At 43.2% G+C, this 13,782-nt stretch overlaps 2 protein-coding genes across 7 annotated transcripts in view; one reads left to right on the plus strand and one right to left on the minus strand.

Moving 5' to 3' along the window:
* Window positions 1-5,491, minus strand: part of PPP2R3C (protein phosphatase 2 regulatory subunit B''gamma) — a 39,156-nt gene extending 33,665 nt beyond the window's left edge. Inside the window, exon 1 of one of the 4 annotated variants that reach the window (XM_032179476.2) lies at window positions 5,149-5,491. In XM_032179476.2, the coding sequence (XP_032035367.1) occupies window positions 5,149-5,206 (58 nt within the window). In that variant the 5' untranslated portion in view covers window positions 5,207-5,491. Of the gene's footprint in view, window positions 1-2,897; window positions 2,960-5,094 lie in introns of those variants that run through there. The other 3 variants (XM_032179479.2, XM_032179478.2, XM_058429602.1) reach the window with 3 other exon arrangements.
* Window positions 5,492-5,595: 104 nt separating this feature from the next.
* The window catches only part of PRORP (protein only RNase P catalytic subunit), a 152,242-nt gene continuing 144,055 nt past the window's right edge, over window positions 5,596-13,782 (plus strand). The window contains exons 1-4 of one of the 3 annotated variants that reach the window (XM_032179475.2): window positions 5,596-5,748; window positions 6,196-7,471; window positions 10,278-10,325; window positions 11,023-11,155. In XM_032179475.2, coding sequence (XP_032035366.1) covers window positions 6,486-7,471; window positions 10,278-10,325; window positions 11,023-11,155 — 1,167 coding nt within the window. In that variant the 5' untranslated portion in view covers window positions 5,596-5,748; window positions 6,196-6,485. Of the gene's footprint in view, window positions 5,749-5,786; window positions 5,883-5,910; window positions 6,012-6,195; window positions 7,472-10,277; window positions 10,326-11,022; window positions 11,156-13,782 lie in introns of those variants that run through there. The other 2 variants (XM_032179474.2, XM_058429601.1) reach the window with 2 other exon arrangements.

The raw sequence follows: 13,782 nt of genomic DNA on the forward strand, positions 1-13,782 counted from the left end.
TAAAATCAAGCAGTACATTTACTCAGGTCATCCTATATATTATATTAATAGTTTAATTAAAATAGTTACAGTGCCAAAAAGGCCTTCACAATTGTGCTCAGACACTGAGCATATTAACTTTTTTGAAATACCAAGAATCACTATCTTCTACTGAAGCAGCATCCTTTACATCTTCAACCATTTCTCAGCATGCTCCCTCTACTTCTGTTTATTGCTAAAGCTAGTCTCTTCCTCAAATCATTACCTCTCCTACAGAACTCCGTAGAGTGTGCCTAATTCATTCAATGAAATGAATTTACTGAGCACCTACTATGTACAGAGAATGCTGTAGTAGACACGGAATGATGGGTGAGCAAGACAGCCCCAGACCCTGACCTCATGGAGTTTCAGCCTCATAATCACTGTTTCTCTACCTAATGTAGAGAAAACAAACAAAAAAACCCATCCTCTGTCTGAAGCTCAAAATTCAGGGCTCTATTACCCTGCAAGTCGCCTGCTATTGGCACGTGGCTGTCTCATTCAGCCAATTCCTCCCCACTTATTTGTGGACTATAGTGACTGGTACACAGTGTTCTTCACAAGGTCCTGCAATCATTTAGGATGAATAAACATTTATGTGGGTGACCATGGGTCCTGCAGCTCTAAAGACTTTCACCTCTAGTTCATTCTGCCATTTGGTTCTACGGCAAGATCACAGATTTTACTTGATCCTTTTCTGAAATCTTAAGCTCAAATATACTCTCAGATCATCCTTTCTGGTAATTCAAAACCTCACTGCCATAACATTTCCACTTCAGCCTCGCTGAGCTCTTGAATTCTGTGATCTATTTTCTGAAAAGTTATTTTACTCTTTCTGGTCTCATTTCCTTCCCAACAAGCCTGTAATTGTTTCCTTGAATTCCTTTTATGACTGCATTTCTGCTGCATCTGTTAATTTTTTTTTTTTTTGGAGGCGGAGCTTCGCTCTTGTTGCCCAGGCTGGAGCGCAATGGCACGATCTCGGCTCACGGCAACCTCCGCCTCCCAGGTTCAAGTGATTCTCCTGCCTCAGCCTCCTGAGTGGCTGGGATTACAGGCATGTGTCACCACGCCTGGCTAATTTTGTATTTTTAGTAGAGATGGGGCTTCTCCATGTTGGTCAGGCTGGTCTTGAACTCCTGACCTCAGGTGATCTGCCCACCTTAGCCTCCCAAAGTGCTGGGATTACAGGCATGAGCCACCATGCCTGGCCTATTATGTTAATTTTTAACCTTAGACCAAACCTATAAGTTAATTTCTTTACTATGGCCCAGTGCTGTTGTAGAAAACTGCAAAATTTTTCAAGTAAAGTCAAGACTGACAACTGACCACTGAAGTTAACAATATAGTGGTCACTGATGATTCTTGACAAGCAGGAATCCGAGACGAGTACAGATTCAACCAACAACTGTTTTAACAAATATTGCTATAAGGGGAACAGAAAAATGAGGAATGGCTAGAGGTGGAAATTAAGTCAAGAGAGTTTAAGATGGGAGAAATACCAGCATGTTTATATGCTGATGGGAATGATTAAAGAAAAACTGATGATGCAGGAGAAGGGACAACTGCAAGAGTACATCCTTCAGGAGGCAAAAATGGAATCTACTACAAAGGATAGGATCTAGTACACTGATGAAGGAACCAGACTTAAGCAGGTGCTGTACAACCTATATAATTTACTTATTATTTTATTATTTCTCTCCACACTAAAGTGTAAGTTCTACAAAGACAGGGATTTTTGTGTGTTCTGCTATAAGCTACAATGGTACTTGGCACAAAACAGGCATGCAATAAATATCTGCTAAAAGAATGCAGTGGGTTCGAGAGTTCAGGGGTCAAGAAAGCACACAAAGTACAAGTACAGGTACCTTCTTTTTTTTTTTTTTGAGATTGAGTCTCACTCTGTCACCCAGGCTGGAGGGCAGTGGCGCGATCTTGGCTCACTGCAATCTTCACCTCCTGAGTTCAAGTGATTCTCCTGCCTCAGCCTCCTGAGTAGCTGGGATTACAGACACTTGCCACAATGCCTGGCTAAATTTTGTATTTTCAGTAGAGAGAGTGTTTCACCATGTTGGCCAGGCTGGTCTCAATCTCCTGACCTCAGGTGATCCACCCACTTCAGCCTCCCAAAGTGCTGGGATTACAGGCATGAGCCACTGCACCCAGCCAAGGACAGGTAACTTCTTTGAGAAGTTTTCCTATGAAGAGTGCAGAGAAATGCAGCAGAAGCTAAAGAGGGATGTGGGATCAAATGACTTTTTTTTTTTTTTTTTTTGAGTTGTAGTCTCGTTCTGTCGCCCAGGCTGGAGTGCAGTGCGTTGCTCACCGCAACCTCCGCCTCCTGGGTTCAAGCGATTCTCCTGCTTCAGCCTCCCAAGTAGCTGGGATTACAGGTGCGCACCACTGCGCCCAGCTACTTTTTGTATTTTTAGTAGAGACGGGGTTTCACCATGTTGGCCAGGCTGGTCTTGAACTCCTGATCTCAAGTGATCTGCCTACCTGGGCCTCCCAAAGTGTTGGGATTACAGGTATGAGCCACAGCGCCCAGCCCAAATGACTTTTTTTTAAAGACAGGGTCTGGCTCTTGTCACCCAGGCTGCAGTATAGTGTCATGATCATAGCTCACTGCAGCCCCAAACTCCTAGACTGAAACAACCCTCCCTGCATAAGCCTCTCGAGTAGCTAGGACTACAGTGGTGCACAACCACCCGGGCTAATTTTTTACTTTCTATTTTTGTAGAAACGGTGTTTCATTATGTTGCCCAGGCTGGTCTCAAACTCTGGCCTCAAGCGATCTTCCCATCTTGGCCTCCCAAAGTTGCTGGGGTTACATGAATGAGCCACTGGGCCTCCCGACACCACTCCCGGCAACCACTCACCTTTTAAAAAGATGGGTAATATTAACAGCACATTTGTGCTGGTGAAAATGATCCAGTAGAAGGAAAATCTGATGATGTATGAAAGAAAGGATGAGGCTGGAAGGAAGTCAGTGAATACAGGGAAAAGAATGCAATCTAGTAGTGGAGTGGAGGGACTCTTAAATAGGAGCATGGACAGTTCATCTTTTTTTTTTCTTTTTTGAGACGGAGTCTCGCTCTGTCGCCCAGGCTGGAGTGCAGTGGCGCAACCTCGGCTCACTGCAAGCTAAGCCTCCCGGATTCACGCCATTCTCCTGCCTCAGCCTCCTGAGTAGCTGGGACTACAGGCGCCCACCACCGCACCCGGCTAATTTTTTTTATTTTTAGTAGAGACGGGGTTTCACCGTGGTCTCAATCTCCTGACCTCATGATCCGCCCGCCTTGGCCTCCCAAAGTGCTGGGATTACAGGCTTGAGCCACCGCGCCCGGCATCAGTTCATCATTTTAACAGTGAAGCCAGAGTGTATGAGCAACTAACCGTGGGGTTGTGGGGCTGAAAGAAATGTTAAGGGGGACAGGTGAGGTTCTCCTCTGACTGCTTCTTTTTTTTTTTTTTTTTTTGGAGACTGAGTCTCGCTCGGTCGCTCAGGCTGGAGTGCAGTGGCGCAATCTCGGGCTCACTGCAAGCTCTGCCTCTCGGGTTGAAGGTATTCTCCTGCCTCAACCTCTGGAGTAGCTGGGACTATAGGCGCCCGCCACCAGGACCGGCTAATTTTTTTGTATTTTTAGTAGAGACGGGGTTTCACCGTGTTAGCCAGGATGGTCTCGATCTGCTGACCTCGTGATCCGCCCGCCTCGGCCTCCCAAAGTGCTGGGATTACAGGACTGAGCGACCGTGCCCGGCCGACTGCTTCTCCTTTCTTAATGAGATATATATTAAAATACAAGTTCATCAGCTTAAAGTTAGAAACAGGTAGGACAGACTGCAGGTGTAGGAGATGAGAAGAACAGAGTGTAAAAGAGTGTTGCCTGGGTGCGGTGGCTCACGTCTGTAATAGCAACACTTTGGGAGGTGGAGGTAGGAAGACTGTCTGAGGCCAGGAATTCGAGACCAGCCCAGGCAACTTAGCAAGACCTCATCTGTACTAAAAATAAAAAATTAGCCGGGTGTGGTGGCCTGTGCCTGTACTTCTAGCTGCTCAAGGAGCTGGGGTGGGAAGATCCTTTGAGCCCAGGAAATCGGGGTTGCAGCGAGACGTCACTGTGCCGCTCACTCCAGCCTGGACAACACAGGGAGATCCTGTATCGGAAAAAAAAAAAAAAGTGTATTTAGGGAAACACAGATTGGCAGTTCGGGAGATGAAAATTGAATGTAGGAGAATGAACGTCCAGGAAAACACGGTAGACATGACCAAAACACCTTCTTTAGATTAGTGGACTTGTATTAAAAGTGAGATAACTCGGCAGGGCGCGGTGGCTCACGACTGTAATTCCAGCACTTTGGGAGGCCGAGGTGAGTGAATCACGAGGTCAGGAGTTTGAGACCAGCCTGGCCAATATGGTGAAACCCCCGCCTGTACTAGAAATACAAAAATCAACCGGCCGTGGTTGCGCGCGCTTGTAGTTCCAGCTACTCCAGAGGCTGAGGCAGAAGAATCGCTTGAATCCGGGAGGCAGAGGTTGCAGTGAGCCGAGATGCTGCCACTGCACTCCAGCCAGGCTGGGCGACAGAGCAAGAGACTCCGTCTCAAAAAAAAAAAAAAAAGTGAGACAACTCACCAAGGTTCTGTTTTTCTCCAGCTACTTTCAACAGCCCTTAGTGCGGGTGTGGAATAGGAAAGATAGATTTAACGAGGTTAGTTAATAAGCAATGTGAAGGAGAAAAATAAAAGCAAAAATGGATTATGAAATATAAAATGGATTAGGAGGGAAGCAAAAAGCGTGATGGTAAAAAGGCGGGAGGACAATTATAGGTCCTGGTGGGGTTGAGGCGTTGTTGGAGCCGGGGTTCTAAGTTATTCTTCACAAGTTTAGATTAAGACCATGGAAGTCAGTGACTAAGGCTGTTTTTCGTTCCCCTAGATTCTGCCCCAGGAAAGTTTGGGTCAAACTTATCGGGATCCTTAAACCACATTCCACTCCGCCTCCTTTATCCGGAGGTTTCACAGAAGCGGAAAGGGCGGCTCCCCCTTGCTCCTCCTCCCCACCTCCCCCCTACCTCTAGGAGTTTAGGGCCGGGCCATCCGAACGGGCGGCCCCTCCCAAAACTCACTGTTTGGACGGGTGTTGGGCGTCGCTAGGCGCCGACGAAGAACTTCTTTCCAGTCCATGGCCGACTCACGCGCAGCAGCTTCTGCATTTGCTGTTTCCTACCTGCTCCACCCCTACCAGCTCAGGCGTCAGCACCGCCAGGCCCCGTAAAGGTTAGGAAGGCCGTCCAACCACCATCTTGAACAAGGGCGGAAGTCTTGGTTAAAGAGGCAAAAACAATTACTGTCACTCCCGCGGAGAATACCGCTACCACGCTGACTGGGGGAAAAAGCTATGAAAGAGATGGAAAATGGTTCTCCTTCAGAGGCGACCCAAGCTCACCAAGCCGGATTTTAAAGGCCACGATAATCCCGCGTTTTCCTTTAGCGTGGACCTTTGGCGCGTGCGCACCACGTGATCCAGGAGTTCATTGGTTCCGGCTTGAGGGAAGCGCTTTCTTGCACAATTTCTTTTCATTGTTCATTGCGGATATCTGGAAGCCTTTCAGGTCCCCTGAATGTAGTAGACGCTTCAGCAGCCGTCTCTTACCCCTTTTGCCACTAAATGCTTCAAAATTGCCTTTTTTCCTCGCCGCCGGGCCAGGCGGAACGCCTAAGTCCGGGTAAGTCTAGTCCGTCGGCCGGGGCTGGCGCGGTGCATCGTGGGCACTGTAGTTTCCGCCGCGTTTATGGCCGCGTTAAGCCGGAGTGCCGCGTTGAGTTGTTGAATGAAGTGAACTTCATTTGTCAGCGATCGGTACGCAGTCTAGGCAGCGCCCTTCCTGGTCCTCTCTTCCTTTCCTGAGTCGTTGGCGCAGCTGACTCGCCACCTTCTCCCTCCCCGTCCCCCCATCGGAGTTTTGCGGTCTGTGGAGAGCTATGCAGGGTGAGGGCCCCTAGACTTCGGCTTTCGCCGCTGTTGGTGGTAGGCTGGAGTTGGGGGCTCCTGGATACGGCTTTGGCTTTACACCCCCTTTCCAGCAAGCTTCCTGTGGGAATCTGTGCCTTTTCAGGACAGCTGTAATCCACGCGAGTAAAACTGGGCGTTCCTTCTTGTGCTTTTTCCTCAGGTTCTTGAACTGGAATGTAAGAGGCACCAGAGGATTCCTGCTCTGTCCCCTGGTTTGCGGCTTGCGATGTTGGACATCCCCGGATTGTTGTTTAATAGAGAAAACTCACCTGCCTTCTTGCTATTAAGTAGCCCCAAAAGCAGAACCTTGATTTGTCTGTAAGGAAGAAACACAAATCTTTTAAAAAGTTGCACTTTGACTCTCCACCGCCGACCCCCAATCCCTTTAATTTTGGTGTAGAAGAGGGTTTTTTTCAACATCTCACTATCTGGTGCTGATCTCACTGCATAATGACTTTCTATTTGTTTGGTATTCGAAGCTTTCCTAAGCTTTGGAAGAGCCCATACCTTGGGCTAGGCCCAGGGCAGTCTTATGTCTCTCTCTTTCTGGCAGACAGCTGTGGCATCAGGAACCAACAGAAGCTGTTTTCTCTTAAAACAATGTCTCCACAGAATACCAAAGCAACGAATCTGATTGCCAAGGCCAGATATCTCAGGAAAGATGAAGGCAGTAATAAGCAAGTTTATTCTGTTCCTCATTTTTTTTCAGCTGGAGCAGCTAAGAAGAGATCACAAATAAATTCTCAAAGTGAAGATCATGCCTTGCCACCTGTGAGGAACACTATTCAACTCCCAACACAACCTTTGAATTCAGAGGAGTGGGATAAACTTAAGGCAGATTTAAAAGGAAATACCGGAAAGACCAGTTTCGAAAGTTGGATCATTTCACAGATGGTTCGCTATCATAGCTCTATAGATGTGGCTAAATCTCTGCTGGCATGGGTAGCAGCAAAAAATAATGGTATTGTAAGTTATGATTTACTGGTCAAGTATTTGTATCTCTGTGTCTTTCATATGCAGACGTCTGAAGTTATTGATGTCTTTGAAATTATGAAAGCCAGATATAAGACTTTAGAACCTGGAGGTTACACTCTTCTCATCCGGGGATTGATCCATTCAGACAGATGGAGAGAAGCATTGTTGCTGTTAGAGGACATCAAAAAAGCTATGACTCCTTCAAAAAAGAACTATAATGACTGTATCCAGGGAGCTCTCCTTCATCAAGATGTAAACACAGCTTGGAATTTGTATCAGGAATTGCTAGGTCATGATATTGTTCCTATGTTGGAAACTTTAAAAGCTTTCTTTGATTTTGGAAAAGACATAAAGGATGATAACTATTCAAATAAACTACTAGATATTCTTTCATATCTAAGAAATAATCAGCTGTATCCAGGGGAATCATTTGCACACAGTATAAAAACATGGTTTGAGAGGTAATTTTGATTTTTTTATATGTATGTTTTTATTCTTTACTTTTTTTTTTTTTTTTTGAGACAGAGTCTTGCTCTGTTGCCCAGACTGGAGTGCAATGGTGTGTTCATAGCTCACTGTAACCACAATCTCCTGGCCTCAGGTGATCCTCTCGCTTCAGTCTCCTGAGTAGCTAAAACCACAGGCATGTGCCACCATACCTGGCTAATTATTTTTAATTTAATAACTTTAAACCTCAAAGTAGCCATTCTTTTTTGTTGTTAGTTGCTGAGAATCGTTCTATTCTGATTATACTTTTTTCCATCTCTTACTAAGATTTATTTTCTCTTTAAGACAAAATTTTCTCTCTTTAAAAAAAGTAACAGCATACATAATTTGTGCTAATCTTTACCCATCACATAAAAGTGAAATTATATAGCACTTTTAATTTTTGCATTTTTTTTTCCTTTTGGAAGGATCATTAATTTTGTTTTCTTGGGCATCTAGTATGATGTGAGTACTTAATACTACTTATGGCCAGTGTTCATAGCAAGAAAAAAATATAGCATTCTACTAGAACTGTCTCTGGCCGTATTAGTATTTTCACAAGTTCCTCTGAAATCTAGCGGCTGAGATAATGTGCTTGTATTTATTCTGTCTACTCTCTCCCTTTTTTTTTTTTTTTTTTTTTGAGAAGGAGTTTTGCTCTTGTTGCCAGGCTAGCATGCAATGGCACGATCTCGGCTCATTGCAACCTCTGCCTCCAGGGTTTTCTCCTGCCTCACACTCCCAAGTAGCTGGGATTACAGGCATGCGCCACCATGCCTGGCTAATTTTCTGTTTTCTTTTTAGTAGAGACGGGGTTTCTCCATGTTGGTCAGGCTGCTCTCGAACTACCTCAGGTGATCCACCTGCCTTGGCCTCCCAAAGTGCTGGGATTACAGGTGTGAACCACCACGCCCGGCCTGTTCTGTGTACTATCTATAGTTCATCAACTTGGATGATTAGAGTGGACAGGGGGATATTGATCAAGCCTGATACATAAGCATTACAATGGAAAGTCTTAACCCTTCCAGTTTGTTTTGGACCTTTCTATCATTTGGCTGCTGTCTCTCTAAAGCTTTCTCCTTTGGTTTGCTTTTGCTTTATTCATGTTACTGGCTACATGCCTGTTTATTGCTTTAGTCTTTTAAAAAAATTTTTTTTTTTTTTTTTGGAGATGGAGTCTCACTCTGTCACCCAGGCTGGAGTGCAGTGGCGCAATCTTGGCTCACTGCAAGCTCCGCCTTCCGGGTTCACGCCATTCTCCTGCCTCAGCCTCTCCGAGTAGCTAGGACTACAGGCGCCCGCCACCACGCCCGGCTAATTTTTTGTATTTAGTAGAGACGGGGTTTCACCATGGTCTCGATCTCCTGACCTTGTGATCCGCCCGCCTCAGCCTCCCAAAGTGCTGGGATTACAAGCGTGAGCCACCGTGCCCGGCCTGTCTTTTTAAAAATTTTTACTTATTTTTTAAAATTAATATTCTTCTTTTAAGAGGTGGGCTGTCGCTGTGTTGACCAGGCTGGACTCAAACTCCTGGCCTCAAGTGATCAGGTGTGAGCCACCATGCTTAGTCATTATTTCTTCATTAATTTGCTTCCTAAAAATTTCTTCCTTCCCTCTGTTTTTCTCTTGCCTTTTTTTTCCTATATCATGTTTACAGAGCTTTGAAGTAGTAATTATGCTTAATTATCTTAAACTTACTGAATGTCAAGGGAGGAGAAGCCCAGTTGTGAAAATCTTTGAATACCAAGGAGTTTGGATTTTATTCTGTTATCAAGAATGCTGGATTTGGCTGGGTGCTGTGGCTCACGCCTGTAATCTGAGCACTTTTAGAGACTGAGGTGGGAGGATAGCTTGAGGCCAGGAGTTCGAGACCAGCCTGGGCATGGCGAAACCCTGTCTCTACAAATAATACAAAAATTAGCCTGGCATGGCGGAGTGTGCCGGTAGTCCCAGCTACTTGGGAGGCTGAAGCAAGAGGATCACTTGAATCTAGGGTGTCAATCAAGGCTGCGGGGAGCTGTGATCGTGCCATGTACTCCAACCTGGGCGACAGAGCAAGACCTTCTCTCAAAAGAAAAAAATAATGCTGGAATGGAGTTTTACAAAGGCAATTGCCAAGTGAGAAGAGTAGAAAGGAGAGGGATTAAGATTGAAAACAGGGAGATCTGCGTGAATACAATTTTAGATTTAGGTGAGAGATGATGAGAATTAAGAACTGTGGAAGGAGAGAAGGCAGTAGAATCATAAGAACTGATGGTAATATGTGGAAGGGGAAGGAGGAAAGGATACATTGATTGAACAAATACATCAATATATAGTTTTTCAATGCTTCCAAATAGGCTAGGCATTGCGAGAATTTTGTAAAATCTATTATGACATTCTCAATTTAATTGGAATACAATACCACACAGTGAAATAACAGTGGTGTGTAAGAGGTAAATTGCTCTCAGCAGGAGCAATTTCTGGCAGCTTTATGGAGAAGGTAAGAGTTGAGTTTGGTTTAGAGGTTATGCTACTAAGATCAGCTGCTTTCGGTAGACTTGAAGATGAGAGTTATTTGTTGGGAGGAGAACCGTAGGGAAGAGGGAGATCCAGAGCAGAGTACCAGCAGCTTCTTAACCCCATCCAGGATAGCAGCCACTTTTTAAATTAAACCATTCTACAGAAGTATCTTGAACTTTTTGGACTTCTTGCTTATAAGAGTTTCCAAATACCATGAATATCTTTCATTTCAGTAGGAATCTAACCTTCTCATGATTTGGTTTTGCAATCTTTTCACAGTGTTCCTGGAAAACAATGGAAAGGACAATTCACCACAGTCCAAAAAAGGTGAAGACCAATGTTTATTTTTAACTTGTTTGATTTTGGTTTAGTAGGTTTTGTTGCTATTGATTGAAAAATATTTAAGAACACCTTAAGGATAGGATAATTACAAGTTTGTAATTAGAGTATCTGAGGAAAAAAACATACTTTGCATGCAGAGACTTAGCAGTGCCCAAAATGTTTTTCCTGTGAGTACTGTGAGCCTATATGAAGTCTTAGAGATGTTTTTCCCTAGAGGTTCAAGACCCAGTTGTGTTTTAGGATTTATTTATTTATTTATTTTAATTCACCAATATGATATTCCACAGAATAGGAATTACTTTAAAAATGTCATCTGAGCTGGGTGCGGTGGCTGACGCCTGTAATCCCAGCACTTTGGGAGGCCGAGGCAGGCAGATCACCAGGTCAGGAGATTCGAGACCATCCTGGCCAACATGTTGAAACCAAGTCTCTACTAAAAATACAAGACCCTGTCTCAAAAAAAAAGTCATCCAAACGGCCAGTCTACTTTTTTGGGTTTTCTGGCATGCTAATTTGTGATATTATCAGGTTTACAAAAAATTAGATGTATGTGACTATCACAAAGGTTTTAATGTTCTTTTTTATTACCTTATAATTTCCTCATTGTTCATTTCACAGAATTTTTTTTCCAGAACATTATTTGGCATATTTAAATATTATTATTTAACAATTACAATTACAGTGGCCAGTGTTCAGCCTGTGGAAAAACCATAGAGTCTATTCAGCTGAGTCCAGAAGAATATGAATATCTTAAGGGAAAAATCATGAGGGATGTGATAGATGGAGGTGACCAGTACAAAAAGACAACACCTCAGGTGAGTCTAACAAGTTTTATTCCTTCTCGGATTGCTTGTCTAGAGCAGGGGTCAGCAATTTCTGTAAAATGCCAGATACTAAATATTTTAGGCTTTGTAGGCCATTGGTCCCTGTTGCAACTTTTCAGCTCTGCTGTTGTGGTTAAGACATCCATAGATAATACATAAATGAATAGACATGGCTGTGTTCCAGTAAACTTTATTAAGGAAAACAAGCAGTAGGCTGTATTTGGCCTGCTGACTACAATTGCCAACCTTTCAGAGAGATTGCTTTAGAATTTCATAGAATAATTGGGTTAGACCATCATCTGTTGAAGTCAATCCTATTATATTGGGGCATAATAAGTGCACTTAAACTAAAAAGATGCTTATTCTTTCTGTAAGTGCTTCCAGAAAACTATGTTCAAGTAGACTGCCATGAAAACATTGTGGTTTCTCACAACTTTTCTAGTCAAGAGAGTTTAGAGTAACTTAAGATTATTTACAGATTTTCTTAGTATCACATTAACTGATTTGTGTATGTTGAACCATCCTTACGTCTCAGGGATAAATCCCACTTGGTGATGATGAATGATCTTTTTAATGTATTGTTGAATTTGGTATGCTAGTATTTTGTTGAGGATTTTTGCATCAATATTCATCAGAGATATTGGCCTGTAGTTTTTTTTTTTTTTTGCTATGTCTTCGTTTGGTTTTGGTATCAGGGTAACACTAGCCTCATGGAATGAGTTTGGAAGTCTTCTCTCCTCTATTTTTTGGAATAGTTTGAATAGGATTGGTATTATTCTTTAAATGTTTGGTAGAATTGAGCAGTGAAGCCATCAGGTCCTGGGCTTTTCTTTGCTGGGAGACTTTTTATTATGGCTTCGATCTCCTTACTTGTTATTGGTCTCTTCAGGTTTTTTATTTCTTCATGGTTCAGTCTTAATAGATTGAATCTGTCTAGGAATTTGGCCATTTCCTGTAGATTTTCCAATTTATTGGCATATGGTGGCTCATAGTAGCCACTAATGATCCTTTGAATTTCTGCAGTATTTGTTGTAATGTCTTCTTTTTCATCTCTGATTTTGTTTATTTGGGTCTTCTCTCCTTTTTTCTTAGTCTGGCTAAAGGTTTATCAATTTTAACTTTTCAAAAAACCAACTTTTTGTTTCATGATCTTTTGTATGGTTTTCTTAATTCCAATTTCATTTATTTCTGCTCTGATCTTTATTATTTAGTCTCCCCATTTTGGGTTTGGTTTACTCTTGCTTTTCTAGTTCTTTAAGACGCATATTTGGCCGGGTGCGATGGCTCACGCCTGTAATCCCAACACTTTGGGAGACCGAGGCCGGTGGATCACCTGAGGTCAGGAGTTCGAGACCAGCTTGGCTAACATGGTGAAACCCCGTTTCTACTAAAAATACAAAAAAAAAAAAAAAATTAGCTGGGCATGGTGGCACGTGCCGGTAATCCCAGCTACTCGTGAGGTTGAGGCAGGAGAATTGCTTGAACCCAGGAGGCGGAGGTTGCAGTGAGCCGAGATCACGCCATTGCACTCCGGCTTGGGCAACAAGAGCGAAACTCCGTCTCAAAAAAAAAAAAAGATGCATATTTAGGTTGTTTAAGTTTTTCTTCTGTTTTGATATAGGCACTAATAGCTGCTTTTGTTATATCCCACCGTGCCTAGATACATTTAATGTTATTATTGATAAGTAAGGACTTAATCCTGCCATTTTGTTTTCTGGTTGTTTTGTGGTCTTTTTTTTTTCCTTCCTGTCTTCCCTTTAGTGAAGGTGATTTTCTCTGGTGATATAATTTAGTTTCTTGTTTTTTATTTTTTGTGTATCTGTTTTTTTTTTTTTTTTTTTGAGATGGAGTATTGCTCTGTCGCCCAGGCTAGAGTGCAGTGGTGCGATCTTGGCTCACTGCATCCTCCACCTCCTGGGTTCAAGAGATTCTCCTGCCTCAGCCTCTTGAGTAACTGGAATTACAGGCGCACACCACCATGCCCAGCAAATTTTTTTTTTTTTTGTATTTTTAGTACGGACAGGGTTTCACCATGTTGGTCAGGCTGGCCTCAAACTCCTGACCTCATGATCCGCCCACCTCAGCTTCCCAAAGTGCTGGGATTATAGGCGTAAGCCACCGCGCCTGGCCTTGTTGTATGTTTTTTGATTGGAGGTTACCATGAGGCTCTCTAATACTTTCCTATAGCCTATTATTTTAAGCTGATAATAATTTAACACGGTATAAACAAGCAAAAAGAAAACTAAAAAAACTCTACACCTTTACTTCGTCTCCGTGCTTTTTAACTTTTTATTGTTTCTATTTATATCTTATTGTACTATCAATGTCTTGAAAAGTTATAGTAGTTATTATTTTTGATTGGTTCATTGTTTAGTCTTTCTTTTTTTTCTTTTTTTTTTTTTTTTTTGAGACGGAGTCTCGCCCTGTTGCCTAGGCTGGAGTGCAGTGGCACAATCTCAGCTCACTGCAACCTCTGCCCCCCGCGTTCAAGCGATTCTTCTGCTTCAGCCTCCTGAGTAGGTGGGACTACAGGTGCCCGCCACCAAGCCCGGCTAGTTTTTTTGCATTTTTTAGTTGAGACGGGGCTTCACCATGTTAGCCAGGATGGTCTTGATCTC

Source organism: Hylobates moloch, unplaced genomic scaffold (assembly GCF_009828535.3).
Source record: "Hylobates moloch isolate HMO894 unplaced genomic scaffold, HMol_V3 SCAFFOLD_16, whole genome shotgun sequence".
NCBI classification, from domain to species: Eukaryota; Metazoa; Chordata; class Mammalia; order Primates; family Hylobatidae; genus Hylobates; species Hylobates moloch.